Here is a 16,717-nt window from a genome sequence, read left to right on the forward strand (position 1 = left end):
CCCCAGAGCGGCGGACCCGCCCCCTGGCATACGCACCCATCTTCCACCCGCCCCCAGCGGACACACCCCCGACTCCGTCTCTGGGCGTAACGCAGATTTCAGACGAGACTTATCTCTGCAGCAAGCCATCTTCAGTTACAGATATTCTCTTTCATCCGGATACGATCCATGAAAAATTTAAAAGCCACGCACTTGTGCTAATGGAACTTGCCATCGCTGTAATGTTACCACAGACACCGACACTTACCTGAGAGAGAGAGAGAGAGAGAGAGAGAGAGAGAGAGAGAGAGAGAAAGGGAGGTAGAGAGAAAGAAAGGGAGGTAGAGAGAGAAAAAGAGAGAGAAAGGGGGGGAAGAGAGAGAGAGAGAGAGACAGAGAAAGAGATAGAGAGACAGAGGATGGGGAGGAAGGATGAGAAGCAGCACACAGTGTCAGCCCAAAAGCTAATGCGGTTGATCACATTAAAACTACCTCCAGGTTGAACTCCGCATGGGACTACATTAACTCTGCCTCAACTCTCTATATAAAGCTCTCCACACTGGTCTCTATTTAAACACACACATCTTGGCCACGGCCGAGACCACGGTGGGCTCGCCGCTCCTGTGGAAGAATCCACAAACCCTCCCTGGTGACGTTTGGCGTCCTCTGGCCAGCGATGGGGGCTGGCGGGGGGCGAGTTACTTCTCCTGCACTCTGGTGTCGGTGCTGAAAGGATTAGCGACGTCCTAATGTTCCCCATCTGTTCCCCAGCCGAGCTGACCCTCTGTTCTCTCCTTCCCCGCCAGCCCAGGACCTACTTCCAAAACCATATTTAATAAATGATACTTCAAACCTGCTCTGCATCTCAGTTGTTATCCACTAGAACCCGTCCCTGACAGAACCCGCCCCTGACAGAACCCGCCCCTGACAGAACCCGCCCCTGACAGAAGCCCTCATCAACTGCCTTCCAGAAGGCCAAGACATGCAATGATGCTAACCAGACCCGGCAACCACACCCAGCAACCACACCCGGCAACCATGCACAGCAACCAACCCAGCATTACCCAGCTACAAGAACATAAACAAACTACTTGAATTGCTTTCATTACAGCAATTAGGACTTTCATAAGAATATACATTTAAAAATGCAGCAGTCAATAATTAATTCAACGTGCTGAAATCAAAATTGTGGAGGCTGGATTTTGCCAAGGACAGAGGGACGGAGCTCAGCTCAGAGACACCCAGCTGATCCAGGAGAGAAACCCTCCTGGCTCTCTGAGATGAGAGGTAAGAGGTCACTATGTCAGGGTAAAGCGAGACTCTAAGAGTCAAAGGTATCAGCCAGAGCTCTGTGTGTGTGTGTGTGTGCGTGTGTGTGTGCGTGTGTGTGTGTGTGTGAAGCGTGAGCAACTTTAGTGGTAAATTGTAGGTGGTCCTCATGAATCACTCCACAGATTTAGAGTTTAGATTCTATTAGAAACATTAACAGACAATAACCAGGTGACAAAATGTTTGATATGGTATATAAACCAAAAAAAAAAACACAGCAAAAAGCTGTATACATTAGCAAAAGACCCTCTCAAAATGAGGATTTTACTTTTGCACACCGGCACCGAGATGCAAGCATTCAATCTAGGCTTGTGTTTAAGGGACACCACTCTGTGTGCTCTCTCTCTCTCTCTCTCTCTCTCGCTCTCTCTCTCGCTCTCTCTCTCGCTCTCTCTCTCGCTCTCTCTCTCGCTCTCTCTCTCTGCAAACAGAGGGCACCCTGACATTATTGTATTGACTCAGGCTCCAATATTACCACTGTGGACACTTAGTAAACATCACAAAACACATTTTAAAACAGTGAAAAACAGCATTGTCTAAGAGCTCAATAAAGTGAGACATTATTCATGTTAAACATTATGTTAAACCAGTTTGTCATACTGGACATTGAAGCATTTGACTCAAAGAAATCACTCAGTAAAATAGACTCATTAGTGATATTAACTGATTAGAACAGTGAAAGGTCACATTTTGAGGGGGGTGATGCAAGGAACCTTGTTACTATTAGTAGTCTGTGAATATCACGATGAAGACCATTTGTGAGGGCTGTGTAAACACTGCAATGGTTCAGGCAAGATGTTCTTAAACTAGTCCAGTTAGAAGGCATCACACCATGTGTTTAGTTCTAGTTTGTTTATTTAAAAGGCAGCCAAAGGTAGGAGCTGTCTGGCCCAGGTTCTCCTGGGCTGGACGTCTCACAGTCTGGGGATCAGATGGAGCATCTGTCACCAGGGCTCTCCCATCCTGATGGTCCCAAGGTTAATGATCCAGGTAAAACACCAGAGCTCATGTCCACACAGGTTCTCCAGAAACAGATCCAGTCTATCTGTGAACCAGATTACAACGGGGCAGGGGATCCGCTCTTAGAACACGCGACTCAATCTGTGCTGCAAATCCAGCCCTGTGTCATGGCCTACATACCGCTGGAAGCCACGTGATTGGAGGAGAAGGAGCAGGGAGCACATGCAGCCTGCGCCCCACCCGCTGCTCCAACTGGAGTCAGTAGAGACTCCCAAACCCACCCATTTAGCATCAGCGTAGCAGGGAGTGTAATGTGCTGGTCATGAGACTCTCATTCCTGAGGCCTCCGCAAAAACAAGAAAATAACAGTAAATTATTTCATGAATCGAGTTTATTGGGTGTCACGGCAAAAATAGATCATGCATGTCTTAATTTGGTGGTGGCAGGGGAGATGTGTGTGATGATCAGAGCGAGATAAGGTCTCTGTGCACTTGGGAAGGTGTGAGAAGAGCGGAAACAGACCAAATATTCACGTCACATGGTGAGAGTGTTTTTCTGGCAATTATTCTGCATGGGCACCGTGTTCCTTTTCACCTCCCTCAAAAAAGCCCCAGTACTGTCAGAAAAAGCACTCGAGGAATGATTCATTACCTCCCTGAGAGGAGGACTCTCACCACCCACCACCACCTCCCTCTCACCCCCACCTCCCTCCCTCTCTCTCCGTCTCTCTCTCCCCCCGTCTCTCCCCTCTCTCCTCCCTCCCTCCCCATTTCTCTCCCCCTCCACCTCCCTCTCTCTCCCTCACCTCTCTCTCCGTCTCTCTCTCCGCCCGTCTCTCCCCTCTCTCCTCCCTCCCTCCCCATTTCTCTCCCCCTCCACCTCTCTCTCTCTCTCTCTCTCTCCCCCTCACCTCTCTCTCCGTCTCTCTCTCCCCCGTCTCTCCCCTCTCTCCTCCCTCCCTCCCCCCTCCACCTCTCTCTCTCTCTCTCCCTCACCTCTCTCTCCGTCTCTCTCTCCCCCGTCTCTCCCCTCTCTCCTCCCTCCCTCCCCATTTCTCTCCCCCTCCACCTCTCTCTCTCTCTCTCCCCCTCACCTCTCTCTCCGTCTCTCTCTCCCCCCGTCTCTCCCCTCTCTCCTCCCTCCCTCCCCATTTCTCTCCCCCTCCACCTCCCTTTTTCCAACCTTTCTTCTTTCTTCCTGATGATAATTACTGGAGCTATCTGACCTTCCCGATATCCTACTTTCCCAGCTCTGCTTATCGTCTCTTAAACTCCAGAGACGTACAAGATGGGGAGGCAATTTATTCCTGCCCTGTTCTCCTGCCCTGCATGGAGCTGTGTCTGCCTCGGGCTCCTGCGTCAGGGCGGGGAGCGGCAAAGTTGGAGCGGCCGCCGGCGTTGTGACGGTGTCCGCACACACACACACACACACACACACACACACACACACACACGGGGCTGCAGTCCAACACACACACATGCTAATTCGTGCATTTAGACATGACGTTAATTAAGCCATGCAAATAGCACGTCACTCAATCCCAGCGGTGACCTTGACAATCAAGTGAGTTTTAAAGGTTGTTCGAATAACCTCATGACTTTGGTACTAATTTTATCCAGGAGAGAGAAGGATAAAGGCAAGAAGAAAAACTTGATGACAAAGAAGAGGAGGAACGAACGGGACACTGAATTAGACGTTTCTCACATGCAGGCCCGACCTTGTGCACGTCTGTGTGTGTCTCAGCGCTGCGTGTCAACACCTATGAAAATGCACACACTTTATTTAGACCTGAACGCACAGAGCTTATCTGTTACTGATGATGTTTCCACACCAGCCTGTGGATAATACAATTAATTTCCCTAAAAAATATTTTAAAATTTGCACTAAAGTCACAGGTGCACACGAGCCACACTGAGCTGCTGCGGCATCGTCTCATAGATCACTTTCACACATCACCGTGAGGACCATAAATCACAGCAGACACAATGAGACCAATAAGCACTCACCTGTGCAGCCTCGCACCAGCTCCGAGTGAGGACTCCTCACACAGCGCCTCACACACACACACACACACAGCACAGAGACACCAGCTCCGAGTGAGGACTCCTCACACAGCACCTCACACACACACACACAGCACAGAGACACCAGCTCCGAGTGAGGACTCCTCACACAGCGCCTCACACACACACACACACAGCACAGAGACACCAGCTCCGAGTGAGGACTCCTCACACAGCGCCTCACACACACACACACACACAGCACAGAGACACCAGCTCTGAGTGAGGACTCCTCACACAGCGCCTCACACACACACAGCACAGACACACACACACACACACACACACACAGCACAGAGACACCAGCTCCGAGTGAGGACTCCTCACACAGCGCCTCACACACACACACACACACACACACACACACACACACACACAGCACAGAGACACCAGCTCCGAGATAGAACAGGGGCTACACTACAGCAAACAGCACCTCTTACACACACGCAGCACAGAGACACCAGCTCAGAGAGAGGATATTGGCTACACCACCACACACAGAGTCTCTCACACACACACACACACACACACACACACACACAGAGCACAGACACACCAGCTCTGAGTGAGGACTCCTCACACAGCGCCTCACACACACACAGCACAGACACACACACACAGCACAGAGACACCAGCTCCGAGTGAGGACTCCTCACACAGCGCCTCACACACACACACACACACACACACAGCACAGAGACACCAGCTCCGAGATAGAACAGGGGCTACACTACAGCAAACAGCACCTCTCACACACACGCAGCACAGAGACACCAGCTCAGAGAGAGGATATTGGCTACACCACCACACACAGAGTCTCACACACACACACACACACACAGCACAGAGACACCAGCTCAGAGAGAGGATATTGGCTACACCACCACACACAGAGTCTCTCACACACACACACACACACACACAGCACAGACACACCAGCTCTGAGTGAGGACTCCACACACAGCGTCTCACACACACACAGCACAGAGACACCAGCTCTGAGATAGGACTCCACACACAGCACATCTAACACACACAGCACAGAGACACCAGCTCTGAGATAGGACAGGGGCTACACTACCACACACACAGCACCTCTCACACACACGCAGCACAGAGACACCAGCTCCGAGAGAGGATAGTGGCTACACTACCACACACAGCACCTCTTACACACACACAGCCTCACACCAGCTCCGAGAGAGGTCAGGGGCTACACTACCCCACACAGTGTCGAGAGAGGTCAGGGGCTACACTACCCCACACAGTGTCGAGAGAGGTCAGGGGCTACACTACCCCACACAGTGTCGAGAGAGGTCAGGGGCTACACTACCCCACACAGTGTCGAGAGAGGTCAGGGGCTACACTACCCCACACAGTGTCTTACACACATGCAGCTGAGACACCAGCTCTGAGTCCTTCATGCCATGCAGGACCAGGAAAGGACACTAAGGGTACCACAAGGTCCCGCATGATTCTCCGGGCACTTCAAGGAAGAAGACCGACAACTAAATCGCTAAATATATCGTGTAAAGACGCCTCTGTATTTAGACATGAACATACAGTCCTGGTTGAGGTGAGCGTTTCTAAAGTGAATATGAGCAGCTTGTGCAATATTTAGCACAAAGAGAAGAAGCAGCAGGTAATTTGATCTGTTTAGTGCACCTATACCTGCATCTCCAGGGACAGGAGCCTTGAATCGAACGCAGTGCAGTGATCAACGTCTTGAATCCCAGCCTATATCACACCTTGCGCAGGAGGAGAAAGGTTTCAAATACAAAACTGTCGTTCAAAGGAGTCACACAGCTGCATAGCTGAACTGTGGGACTCGGAACGCAACAGAACACAACTGTCACTGTGCAGTTACACATCCAGTCTGGGTTTAAATGAAGCCATGCTGAATCCAGGCATGATTACGGAAGTCATGGCAGCCCGGGTCGTGTTCAAGAATCACAGTGCAATCTGACTTGTGCTGATTTTTCCATCAAAGGTTGATGGAAACTTTTCAAAACATTTTGCCCTGATTGATCTAGTCATGATCTAGGCCATTTCACTCCTGATTATTAACTGGATTATTAACTATTAACTTAGTTTTGAAGCTGTTTTCATAAACCATTCGAGTAAAATTACCAGAAATCACCGTAAAATCTAGACGCAGACCAGCATATATACTAACATGTTCCTGCAATTCAATTCACACATGGGCGACAAGAGTTGAGTGTGTGTACATGCTGGGTATCTGATAGAAATAGCACTGACGTATCTCCCATCTGTGAAACAGAATTCATCAGGATATCAAAGGGAAAAACTGACCCTGGGTCACTCGCCACTCTGTGAGGTTTGAGCTCTGAGAATATTTCACACATTACTCCTAATTTCTCCCAGCCTTTGATGATTGATGCCATCTCATATAAAGACCATCATGAGTCAGGGTCACAGCGCACACTTGGCAGGAATTTTTCCCCGACCCCGTGTGACGCAGGTCCTGGACCCCACATGCTCTCAGTGGGATGAACCTTAGACCCCCAGCTCTGCTGGTGCAAGGGAAGGAGGTGTCTCGCTGCGGCCTTCAGGGGAAGGAGGCGTCTCGCTGCGGCCTTCAGGGGAAGGAGGCGTCTCGCTGCGGCCTTCAGGGGAAGGAGGCGTCTCGCTGCCGCCTTCAGGGGAAGGAGGCGTCCCGCTGCCGCCTTCAGGGGAAGGAGGCGTCCCGCTGCCGCCTTCAGGGGAAGGAGGCGTCCCGCTGCCGCCTTCAGGGGAAGGAGGCGTCCCGCTGCCGCCTTCAGGGGAAGGAGGCGTCCCGCTGCCGCCTTCAGGGGAAGGAGGCGTCCCGCTGCCCCGTTCAGGGGAAGGAGGCGTCCCGCTGCCCCGTTCAGGGGAAGGAGGCGTCTCGCTGCCCCGTTCAGGGGAAGGAGGCGTCTCGCTGCCCCGTTCAGGGGAAGGAGGCGTCTCGCTGCCCCGTTCAGGGGAAGGAGGCGTCTCGCTGCCCCGTTCAGGGGAAGGAGGCGTCTCGCTGCCCCGTTCAGGGGAAGGAGGCGTCTCGCTGCCCCGTTCAGGGGAAGGAGGCGTCTCGCTGCCCCGTTCAGGGGAAGGAGGCGTCTCGCTGCCCCGTTCAGGGGAAGGAGGCGTCTCGCTGCCCCGTTCAGGGGAAGGAGGTGTCTCGCTGCCCCGTTCAGGGGAAGGAGGTGTCTCACTGCGGTGTTCAGGGGAAGGTTGTTCAGGTTTTGAGGGAGGGGGATCCCATGTTATTGGTCAGCTCTTTCCTCATCCTCAGTCACCAGCATGGAGGTCAGGTGACATGACCTGCAGGATCTGCTGCTCCACTGACCACGTGCATCTGGAGAACACCACAGATGACGTGCGAACAGCAACGCTGTCACTGTGCTAAGGACACACCTCAAAAAGCGATGCGTCTCCCGTCTCCATGAGAACACTTCCCACACTTTCCTCGAATCATAGGGTTGTAGTTCAACTCCACAAAGGCAGAGCCATTGTAGATATCACCAAACAACAGTGCCAACACACCAGTCCTCAGTCACCTCAGTTCCACGGGGGAGTCTGTAGCAGATCGGGCCGCTAGCATGCACCTCTCTGCACCTGGAGTAGAGATGTGCTCTAGATCATCACCACTACAAGTGAGTAATATGCCTCTGACTGCCAGCCTCACGAGTCGACCACAACGCCTGCGTCCCATCTGAGCCCCTCCCTGACAGTGGAGTGTTCATAAACGCTTTCGTTCCTGGTTTATTTTGAGTTTCGCTTGCTCTGCCACAATTCCGTTTAACTTCAGCCCTTCCCAATAAAAGCCCAGTACTGTTCCAGAGCCCTTGTATAAATCAGGCAGCATGAGAAAACAATGTGTCCCAGTTCCACCAGGAGCTCCTGTCCTGGCGCCAACATCTGCCTCGACCACGGTAGCCCGAGAACACACCAGTATCCACACACCAAATGAGATTACACACTGGCACAGCTGGGCACAGCCTGGAACTCTCTGCTCAGCAAGAACACATGAAGCCATGCTCATTGGAAAAAATCATGGAGGAAATGTAACTCTGATAACCACCTAAATGATCCAAACTGGGGAGGCAGAGACACCACGCGAGATACGGAAAAAAAAACCTGGTTCAAACCAGCACTTGTGTTAAAGCTGTTCTCCGAGGCCTCGCGCCGAATTCATAATTACAAATCACACTCATACCAAAGAAGACTTGGAGTTCATTTAATTATTTTTAAAAGATAAGGTTATCATTACTTTGTTAAGTAGCAGCACGCCAAAGCTCTCGGAGGAACGCTACTGTGTGAACGCATTTCTTTCCAAAGGGCCTCGCGGTGCTGCTTTGATGTGAGACCCAGCAACTGAAAACAGTAAAACATCCCGCGCGTGGTTTCTCTGGATTACACTCTACATCTGCATAATAAACAACTGGGTTTTAACTATCCGCCAGGCGCACGGGACATCTTGTGTTTTCTCCGGGGATTCCACAGCTTTGTCTGTATGCACTTTTGGCTTGCACAGCTCCATTTATTAATGCATGAGAACAGCGCAGTAGAGGCGCACGTGACGGGCCGAGCGGTGCTCAGGTGCTCAGGGACTCGCGATATTGTCATAAGAATCGCTGAGATGTCGCAGTCACTCTCGTCAAGAGCGATGAGGTCACTGTGAAGGGCACTGACAATATTTTACTCTCAAGAAACAAAATCGTTTGTACAGTTGCCATGGGTCCGATCTAATCTGTGATACATGTAAAAAATATATACTAAATACGATACTAAAGACACGTGATATGTCATATAGGTGAAAACAGAACCGAAGACTTTCCTGTAAGTTTTTGAACGAGACACATTAGAGTTCCTTCAAATCCATATACGTATCGCAACACGCAACCATGATAATTCAAAAACACTATTTGTATTGCCGTCTACCACTGCTAACTAACTTATTTACGATACAAAATGAAAATAAATGTGTTTGATTATTGACAAGTCGTTCCTAAAAGAGCAAAACATTCTATCTATTCACATCTAAATCTATCTATACACATCTGAAGTGAGGTCAACCTCCATCATCTGAAGTCAACCTCCATCATCTGATGTGAAGTCAACCTCCATCATCTGATGTGAAGTCAACCTCCATCATCTTAAGTGAAGTCAACCTCCATCATCTTAAGTGAAGTCAACCTCCATCATCTTAAGTGAAGTCAACCTCCATCATCTTAAGTGAAGTCAACCTCCATCCGGCCCCGCGCGGAAACACAAGCTCGCGCGCAGTGGCTCGTGCTTCCGTGTCAACACTTATTTCCATCATTCGGAGAATTTTCTCCCTCTGAAGATGTTTGCTGTCACAATGAAGGAGCACTACTGCCCACCATATATCCAAATATCACATTAATTAATTCCCATCAAATATTAATTAATATTAATTAAATTAAATCCAATCAAAAAGACTCAGGTGTATGATTCTGACATGACAAATACATTCACCCGTCAACAGGACAAGTGCTGTATTCCCCTCAGTGTGATTTAGTATTATTTTTTTCGCTGAGTTAATAATCAAAACAAAATCACGGAATCGTTTACGTGCAGTACGGCGACCTACAAGCTTATAGTCAGTATGGACTTTAGTAAAGGACACCGCTGTGTGTAGACAAACAGAAAGTAGCGGTACTGGGAGCTCCTGGCGTGAGGATGTCGTGACGGGGCTCAGCGAACCGAACAGTCTATAATACTAAATAAAAAGTGCTTCTCGATAACGTGAATCAGTGTGGTGAAGTTTAGTTCCGGCTCGGTTCCGAAACCTGAAGACTCATGAAACAACGCCGTGCCTTCCAGCGTGATGCATTTTTGCTCGCCAAACCAAACCGAAGAGAAAGAATTAAACGGAGAATCTCATCGGTGACGGACCGTGAAACGTTGAGACGCGGCATCTTCTCCCGCAGGTGGGGAGCGCTTGTTAAGCGATTAAAATAATTAAACTACTCTTAAAGCAAACAAACCAGTCGTATTATTACCGAAACTGCATCTGCACTGTTTCGGTAGCACAAGTTATGACAGAAATTCAGCAATGTTTTAACTTTAATACGGGATTCTACTAACGTCTACTAACGCCATATCAAAATGTAACGTTTCCCCATTAAGTTCCACTATTATCGCTCCACCGACGCGCTGCATCATCTCATTAGTCAACCAGTCGCACCAATGCTGCTCATAACGGCTATAAGAAAACTAATCAAACGTAAAAATATCGGAGTCTCCTTTAACTTGATGCTATTGTGAGATCTGCAATAGCCACTAACCTCCCAACGAACCAGTAAAGTTGAAGCACTTGCTATCCTCTGCAGCAGGTTGGACGCTCCGCGAAGGTTTGCTCCTCAATGTTTCCCAGCGATGTGCAGCGCTCCTGTAGTCTTGGGAATCTGCACGCGCGCTCGTGCCCGGGCCTCGGGCGCAGCGCTACCTGCACGCACGCTCGTGCCCGTGCCTCGAGCGCAGCGCTACCTGCACGCACGCTCGTGCCCGGGCCTCGAGCGCAGCGCTACCTGCACGCACACAGGCTAGTGTACCGCGTGCGCTGTTTTCGGCGCTCAGTCACTCCTCAGTTTGGACCCATTTGAATGATTGATTTTAATTTAATGCATTCAAAACATTTGCTTACTCCTTGCACTTTTCAACAGATATGTAATTGTAATTTATTCTTCTATGATTGAGAATCTGTCTCATAAAACATAAAAGCGTAAAAGAAACGGAGGTGAACAGAGAGCCTCGGCAGTCTGAAGAAATTGGTGTTTTGGGTGTAGAGTGATGAAATGAACGTGTATTTGACGTGTTCAGGGGGTGGGGGTGGGGGTGGGTGGGGTACGGGGGTGCGGAAGGGTGGAGGGGGAAAGACACATCACAGTTCTGATACGATCCAAGTAAACAGAAGGAAAATGAAAAGAAAACGTCAACTCCCATACAATCTGCGCGCTAATCCCCAGACAGCGATTAACGTGTGTTTTATTTGTTTTTAAGTTATACAGCTTATTTCCTTCCAAGTAAAATGACTGTTTTGCCAGAGCTGAAATCGGGTGCGTAGGGCGCTCGGCGGGATGTTTACGGTGTCCGTTGCGGCCGGACACTTCCACGGCGCGTCCTCTTAATTGCACGCTACTCTGCGGATCATCTACTAAAGCTATTTTAGAATCTAAACACAGGCTTTCAGAGAACCACCCACACGGAGCTCCACCCTTCGTCTGAGTTTATGTGGCGATGGTGGTAAAAGATTTCACCCATTCGAATGAATCCATTCCACTCTTCCACGGAACGCTGGCGCGTGCGCGCCTCTCCGGAGCAGCAGACGTAAACTTGGAGCGCGTGCGTTTTCCGCAGAGCAATACTTCTGGCGTTTGGAGGCGGCTCACAGGAGCGAGATGTAAATCAGTTCTCCCTGTGGCCCACGGCCGATCCAAAATCCCGCTAACGGATAGTGGTGATGGATGGCGTCATTATCGGAGCACAAAGCAGATCGCGAGAATCTTCGGAGTCTCCCGTGAGAGCGCCACGGGCTGGAAAGATGGCGTGCACGCGCCCTGGCCTCGTGTCGCCCGCGCGGTTCTAATCCCAAGCCGCTGAAAGAGCTCATTACCTTTCAACACGATTTGCCACATTTAGAATTGATGGTTATGCAAGCAAAACGTTAAATGTAACTTGATTTGACCAATTATTACAACACTGGGGATCACGACCTCCAGTTAACCACATGACCAGTGGCGAGGTCATAAACAGTACTGTCAGTAACTGTGATTAAACTATAAAACATCAATAGCGTTGTGGACAGTTATACAACAGAAACCATCAGATGACTTTCTGGACATTAATGTCTGCATCATTTTGCAGCATCTCCTGCCCAGTGCGCTTGCTTCATGGCCAAAGAAATGGATTCAGACGGAGAAAACAGAGAGCAAACAGGCCAGACGTCCCACGTCTTCCACTCACAGGTGCGTGTCAAGGCAGGAGCTAGGGTTAGGCCAGACTCCTGTCTCTTGGGGCTGGAGCACAATGTTCAGTTAGACGTCGCTGTCTATGCCAACGGAGACATTCACCAAGTCCCTCACCTTCTATCGCTTGACTGACGGTGCAGAAGCTGTTCCCTTTAGGTGAACCAGTGGACTCCATCAGCGTGGAGAGCAGAGTGCCTCTTGTTCTCACCGTTACTCTCTAGACAGCACAACTCGCTTCTCCGTGAGGACAGAGAATGACCAAGGCATTTAAACACACGTGGACCCAGAGGTCATTGAACATCAATGGGCTAGGCTCACCTGAGAAAGTATTATTCTTCATCATTTCAGTGGGGACAGGGAGGGGAGAGCGTCTCATGTCCATCCTGTTGACACATGGCACTGTGGAGAACGTGGCCAGTCTGATCTTCATGGGAGTTCACTGCTCCTCGATCCCACAGCAGCACTAACAGCCAGTCACACGGTTACAAAGGCAGCAGGGTCTCTTTCTGGGTTGAGCATTCACATGGAGTGCCATTCATCTCTGGACAGAAGGTCTTTATTAAAGCAGAAATACCGCTGCAGTAATCTGCAGGCCAGACGTGTCACAGCAATGTAGACATTTACAGTTGGGCAGCAGTGGGAGTGTTCTGGGCGTTTAGATGGCAGTAGTGGGAGTGTTCTGGGCGTTTAGATGGCAGTAGTGGGAGTGTTCTGGGCGTTTAGATGGCAGCAGTGGGAGTGTTCTGGGCGTTTAGATGGCAGTAGTGGGAGTGCTCTGTGGTGTTCAGATGGCAGCAGTGGGAGTGTTCTGGGCATTTAGATGGCAGCAGTGGGAGTGCTCTGTGGTGTTTAGATGGCAGCAGTGGGAGTGTTCTGGGCGTTTAGATGGCAGCAGTGGGAGTGCTCTGTGGTGTTTAGATGGCAGCAGTGGGAGTGTTCTGGGCGTTTAGATGGCATCAGTGGGAGTGCTCTGTGGTGTTTAGATGGCAGTAGTGGGAGTGCTCTGTGGTGTTTAGATGGCAGCAGTGGGAGTGCTCTGTGGTGTTTAGATGGCAGCAGTGGGAGTGTTCTGGGCGTTTAGTTGGCAGCAGTGGGAGTGCTCTGTGGTGTTTAGATGGCAGTAGTGGGAGTGCTCTGTGGTGTTTAGATGGCAGCAGTGGGAGTGCTCTGTGGTGTTTAGATGGCAGCAGTGGGAGTGCTCTGTGGTGTTCTCTAGATTATTTATTGTTCTGTGAAAGTGAGAGTACATTTAAGAAGGACAAATGCCTGCAGACTTTGCTGTGTGCAGATGCTGTTTCAGTGAGTGCTTTGCTAACTGCATGAGAACTGGTATGGATGAGAAGTAGTGACGCGGGTACAAGCGTCCTGGTGAAGGGTTCGGGACCCATCTGGCTGCTCAGGATATGCTATGTACTTGCGAGACCCATTTTAGCCAGGAAGAATTTGAAAACACTCAGTGATGAGCACTAATGATCTGTAATCCTGGGATGTGTGACTGACATTTTAGAGTGGATATTAGAATTCCACCCAACAAGCCTCATGATGGTGTTAACAGTATGGTCTGTTCCACCAGGAGGAGGAGGATGAAGAGGAGGAGGAACACCCGGCTACGGTGGCTCTGCCGGTGACCTCACCACGTCACATGCCAAATACTCCTCACCGTCCAAACCTCGTCCTTCTGCATCACGAAACATATCAATAAATAAATACACTGCATGATTTAAGTTAAACACAAGTGTCATTTGTTTAATCAATTGTTTCATTTTATAAACACCAAATAATCAAAGTTTGGGGAAATATGTTCTGAAAAATACAAAATCTCCTCCATGATATAAACCCTTAGCTGAGTTAAGTTTCTCACAGTCCTGTGTAAATTTGTGTGGTCATCACCTTGCAGACGGGGCTTATAGTCACTACCTCTGTCTCATCTCCTGACCCCCCAGCCCCCCCACCTAAAACATTTCCCTAAGGCCCTTTTTGTATAGCAACACCGGAGAAAGAAGCAAAAAATAATAATGATCTTGATCTGGAGCCTCAGTGACACAGTTCACAGTTCCAGAAGGTGTGAGATGGTGTTCTGGAAGGTTACTGCGATGACTCTGACTCCTCCTGTCTTCTCCTGTCCTCTATCTTCGTCTCCTGGGCGAGCTCTCACCCTGTCTCTCCTCTCTGCTCCTGGACTCCTTATATCTGTTCTCCTTGTCCTCCCTCCCCACCCCGTTCCTGTACGAGTCCCGGGAGCCTGTCTCCTTGCGGCTCTTGTCGCGTGACTTTGACCTCTCCCTGCTCCTGCGTGAAGGCTCTTTGTCTCTGCCGCGCCGGTCGTCTCTGTCCCGCTCTCGGTCCCTGTCCACCTGGGAGTTGTGTTTGCTGCTGTCCTTGTGTCTGCGCGTGTCTTCGTCCTCGCGCCTCTGGTGCTGCTGGTCCCCGTGTCCTCTGCGCTCGGGATCTCCGCGCTCGCGCTCTTCCGGTGAGTCCTTTCGCGCTCGCTCAGAAAGCCAGTCCTTTCGTGCGCTCTCTTGGTCATCGGGCGAGTCCTTACGTGCACGCTCCCGGCCGACGGGCGAGTCCTTTCGTGCACGCTCCCGGCCGACGGGCGAGTCCTTTCGTGCACGCTCCCGGCCGTCTGGCGAGTCCTTTCGTGCACGCTCCCGGCCGACTGGCGAGTCCTTTCGTGCACGCTCCCGGCCGACTGGCGAGTCCTTTCGTGCACGCTCCCGGCCGACTGGCGAGTCCTTTCGTGCACGCTCCCGGCCGACTGGCGAGTCCTTTCGTGCACGCTCCCGGCCGACTGGCGAGTCCTTTCGTGCACGCTCCCGGCCGACTGGCGAGTCCTTTCGTGCACGCTCCCGGCCGACGGGCGAGTCCTTTCGTGCACGCTCCCGGCCGACGGGCGAGTCCTTTCGTGCACGCTCCCGGCCGACGGGCGAGTCCTTTCGTGCACGCTCCCGGCCGACGGGCGAGTCCTTTCGTGCACGCTCCCGGCCGACGGGCGAGTCCTTTCGTGCACGCTCCCGGCCATCAGGCACACGCTCACGTGCTGGGGGCGATCTGTCTTCCTGGTCGTGCCGGTGCAACTCTCTGGGCCCATCGTCTGGCATTCCCCGGCCCTCGCGTCTCCGGCTGGGACGCTCTTCCTCCGGAGTAGACCTGCGTCTGGACCGCTTCTCCTGCTCAGACCTCCCGCGTTGGGACGCCTTCTTACGCCTCCCACCCGCATCTGAATCTGCGGAGAAACGGGGACACACACATCTGTTAGAGCTCAGGGACTTCTGAAGGGTGAGGACAAGAAAGAAAGAAATAAACAGATAAAGACATTCGGCCATTGGAGAGAAGTGTCACCCAGTGGTAGAAAATGGAGGTTATTCAGTGACTGTTTGGATTTAGCACATGAAAGAAACCCATTTCAGGCTGAGTGTGTGTGTGTGTGTGTGTGTGTGTGTGTGTGTGAGAGAGAGAGAGAGAGAAAGAGAGAGAGAGAGAGAGAGAGAGAGAACAGGCCGAAGAACACTGTTCTCTTCAGCGTGCCTACCAACTCCTAAAACAGCCGACATCCATGTCACAGTAAATGCATTCATGCACAGAACATTTCAACATTCAAGCTTCTGTTGCCATGTGCTGAGGAAAGCAGGCAGTCACACGGCCCAGTGAGGCGCGTGCAGGGCTGCTCTTTCAAGCAGGAGTGAGATACATACACAAAAGGGCTGTGGAGTGAGTCTGGGAGCCTGAAACTGTGTCTGTGTGAGAATGTGTGTGTGTGTGTGTGAGAGAGAGAGAGAGAGTGTGTGAGAATATGAGAAAGCTCGTGAGGAACTGGCACTGTATTGTACACTCTAGAATCAAATTTCATGGGTGTTTGTTATGCGTGTTGGGCAGGAGGGAACATGTGTGATCTCACGTCCATTCTAAGATCAGCACGTCATTAACGAGCATGAAGAGACAACCAGTGTAGCACCACAGCTGCTGAAACGCCCCCTCCCCCCCGGGACATCTGCTCTCCCAGAGGGACATCCCGGGTAGGTCTGCACACAGATTTAGGAGAAGAGCCCCCAAACCTCCACTGACCCACTGGACAAAGTGGAATAGCACAGCCTGTCCTAAACACTGATCAGGCAGACCACTAGACCCCTGCAGCTGACCCACAATTCAGCTGTACGAGTCATATTCGATTTGCCTAAGTTCACTCAAGCACACACACACAATCACTCCACTGCTATTCACCCGTATCAGATCCTGTCTGAGCTCACTGGCCAAACCCTGCACCACAGCAGGACAGCAGCACAGCAGGGCAGCCTTCTACAGACTCAACCTTCTAACACAGGCACCTTGTCCATGCTGGAGACCTCTTCACTGTGGACTTCAGTGTTGACTGAATACCCAACTCTAGTGTACAGTGGGTGGAGCTAAGGTCAT

At 50.9% G+C, this 16,717-nt stretch overlaps 2 protein-coding genes and 1 long non-coding RNA gene across 4 annotated transcripts in view; 1 reads left to right on the top strand and 2 right to left on the bottom strand.

Annotated features, from left to right (window-relative positions):
• znf385b (zinc finger protein 385B) overlaps nt 1–10,812 on the bottom strand; it is a 94,199-nt gene extending 83,387 nt beyond the window's left edge. The window contains 1 exon segment of the mRNA XM_077002326.1: nt 10,622–10,812. The gene's annotated coding sequence lies outside the window, so the exon portion shown is untranslated.
• On the top strand, nt 9,889–14,009 carry LOC143512237 (uncharacterized). Its single transcript, XR_013130398.1, has 3 exons — nt 9,889–10,264; nt 12,201–12,301; nt 13,878–14,009. It is a non-coding gene; the product is annotated as an uncharacterized LOC143512237 (long non-coding RNA).
• A 20-nt stretch (nt 14,010–14,029) lies between these two features.
• The window catches only part of cwc22 (CWC22 spliceosome associated protein), a 35,650-nt gene continuing 32,962 nt past the window's right edge, over nt 14,030–16,717 (bottom strand). For both annotated transcript variants that reach the window (XM_077002325.1, XM_077002324.1), the window contains one exon: nt 14,030–15,530. In XM_077002325.1, the coding sequence (XP_076858440.1) occupies nt 14,431–15,530 (1,100 nt within the window). In that variant the 3' untranslated portion in view covers nt 14,030–14,430. The remainder of the gene's footprint in view (nt 15,531–16,717) is intronic.

Source organism: Brachyhypopomus gauderio, chromosome 4, assembly GCF_052324685.1.
Source record: "Brachyhypopomus gauderio isolate BG-103 chromosome 4, BGAUD_0.2, whole genome shotgun sequence".
Taxonomy (NCBI): Eukaryota; Metazoa; Chordata; class Actinopteri; order Gymnotiformes; family Hypopomidae; genus Brachyhypopomus; species Brachyhypopomus gauderio.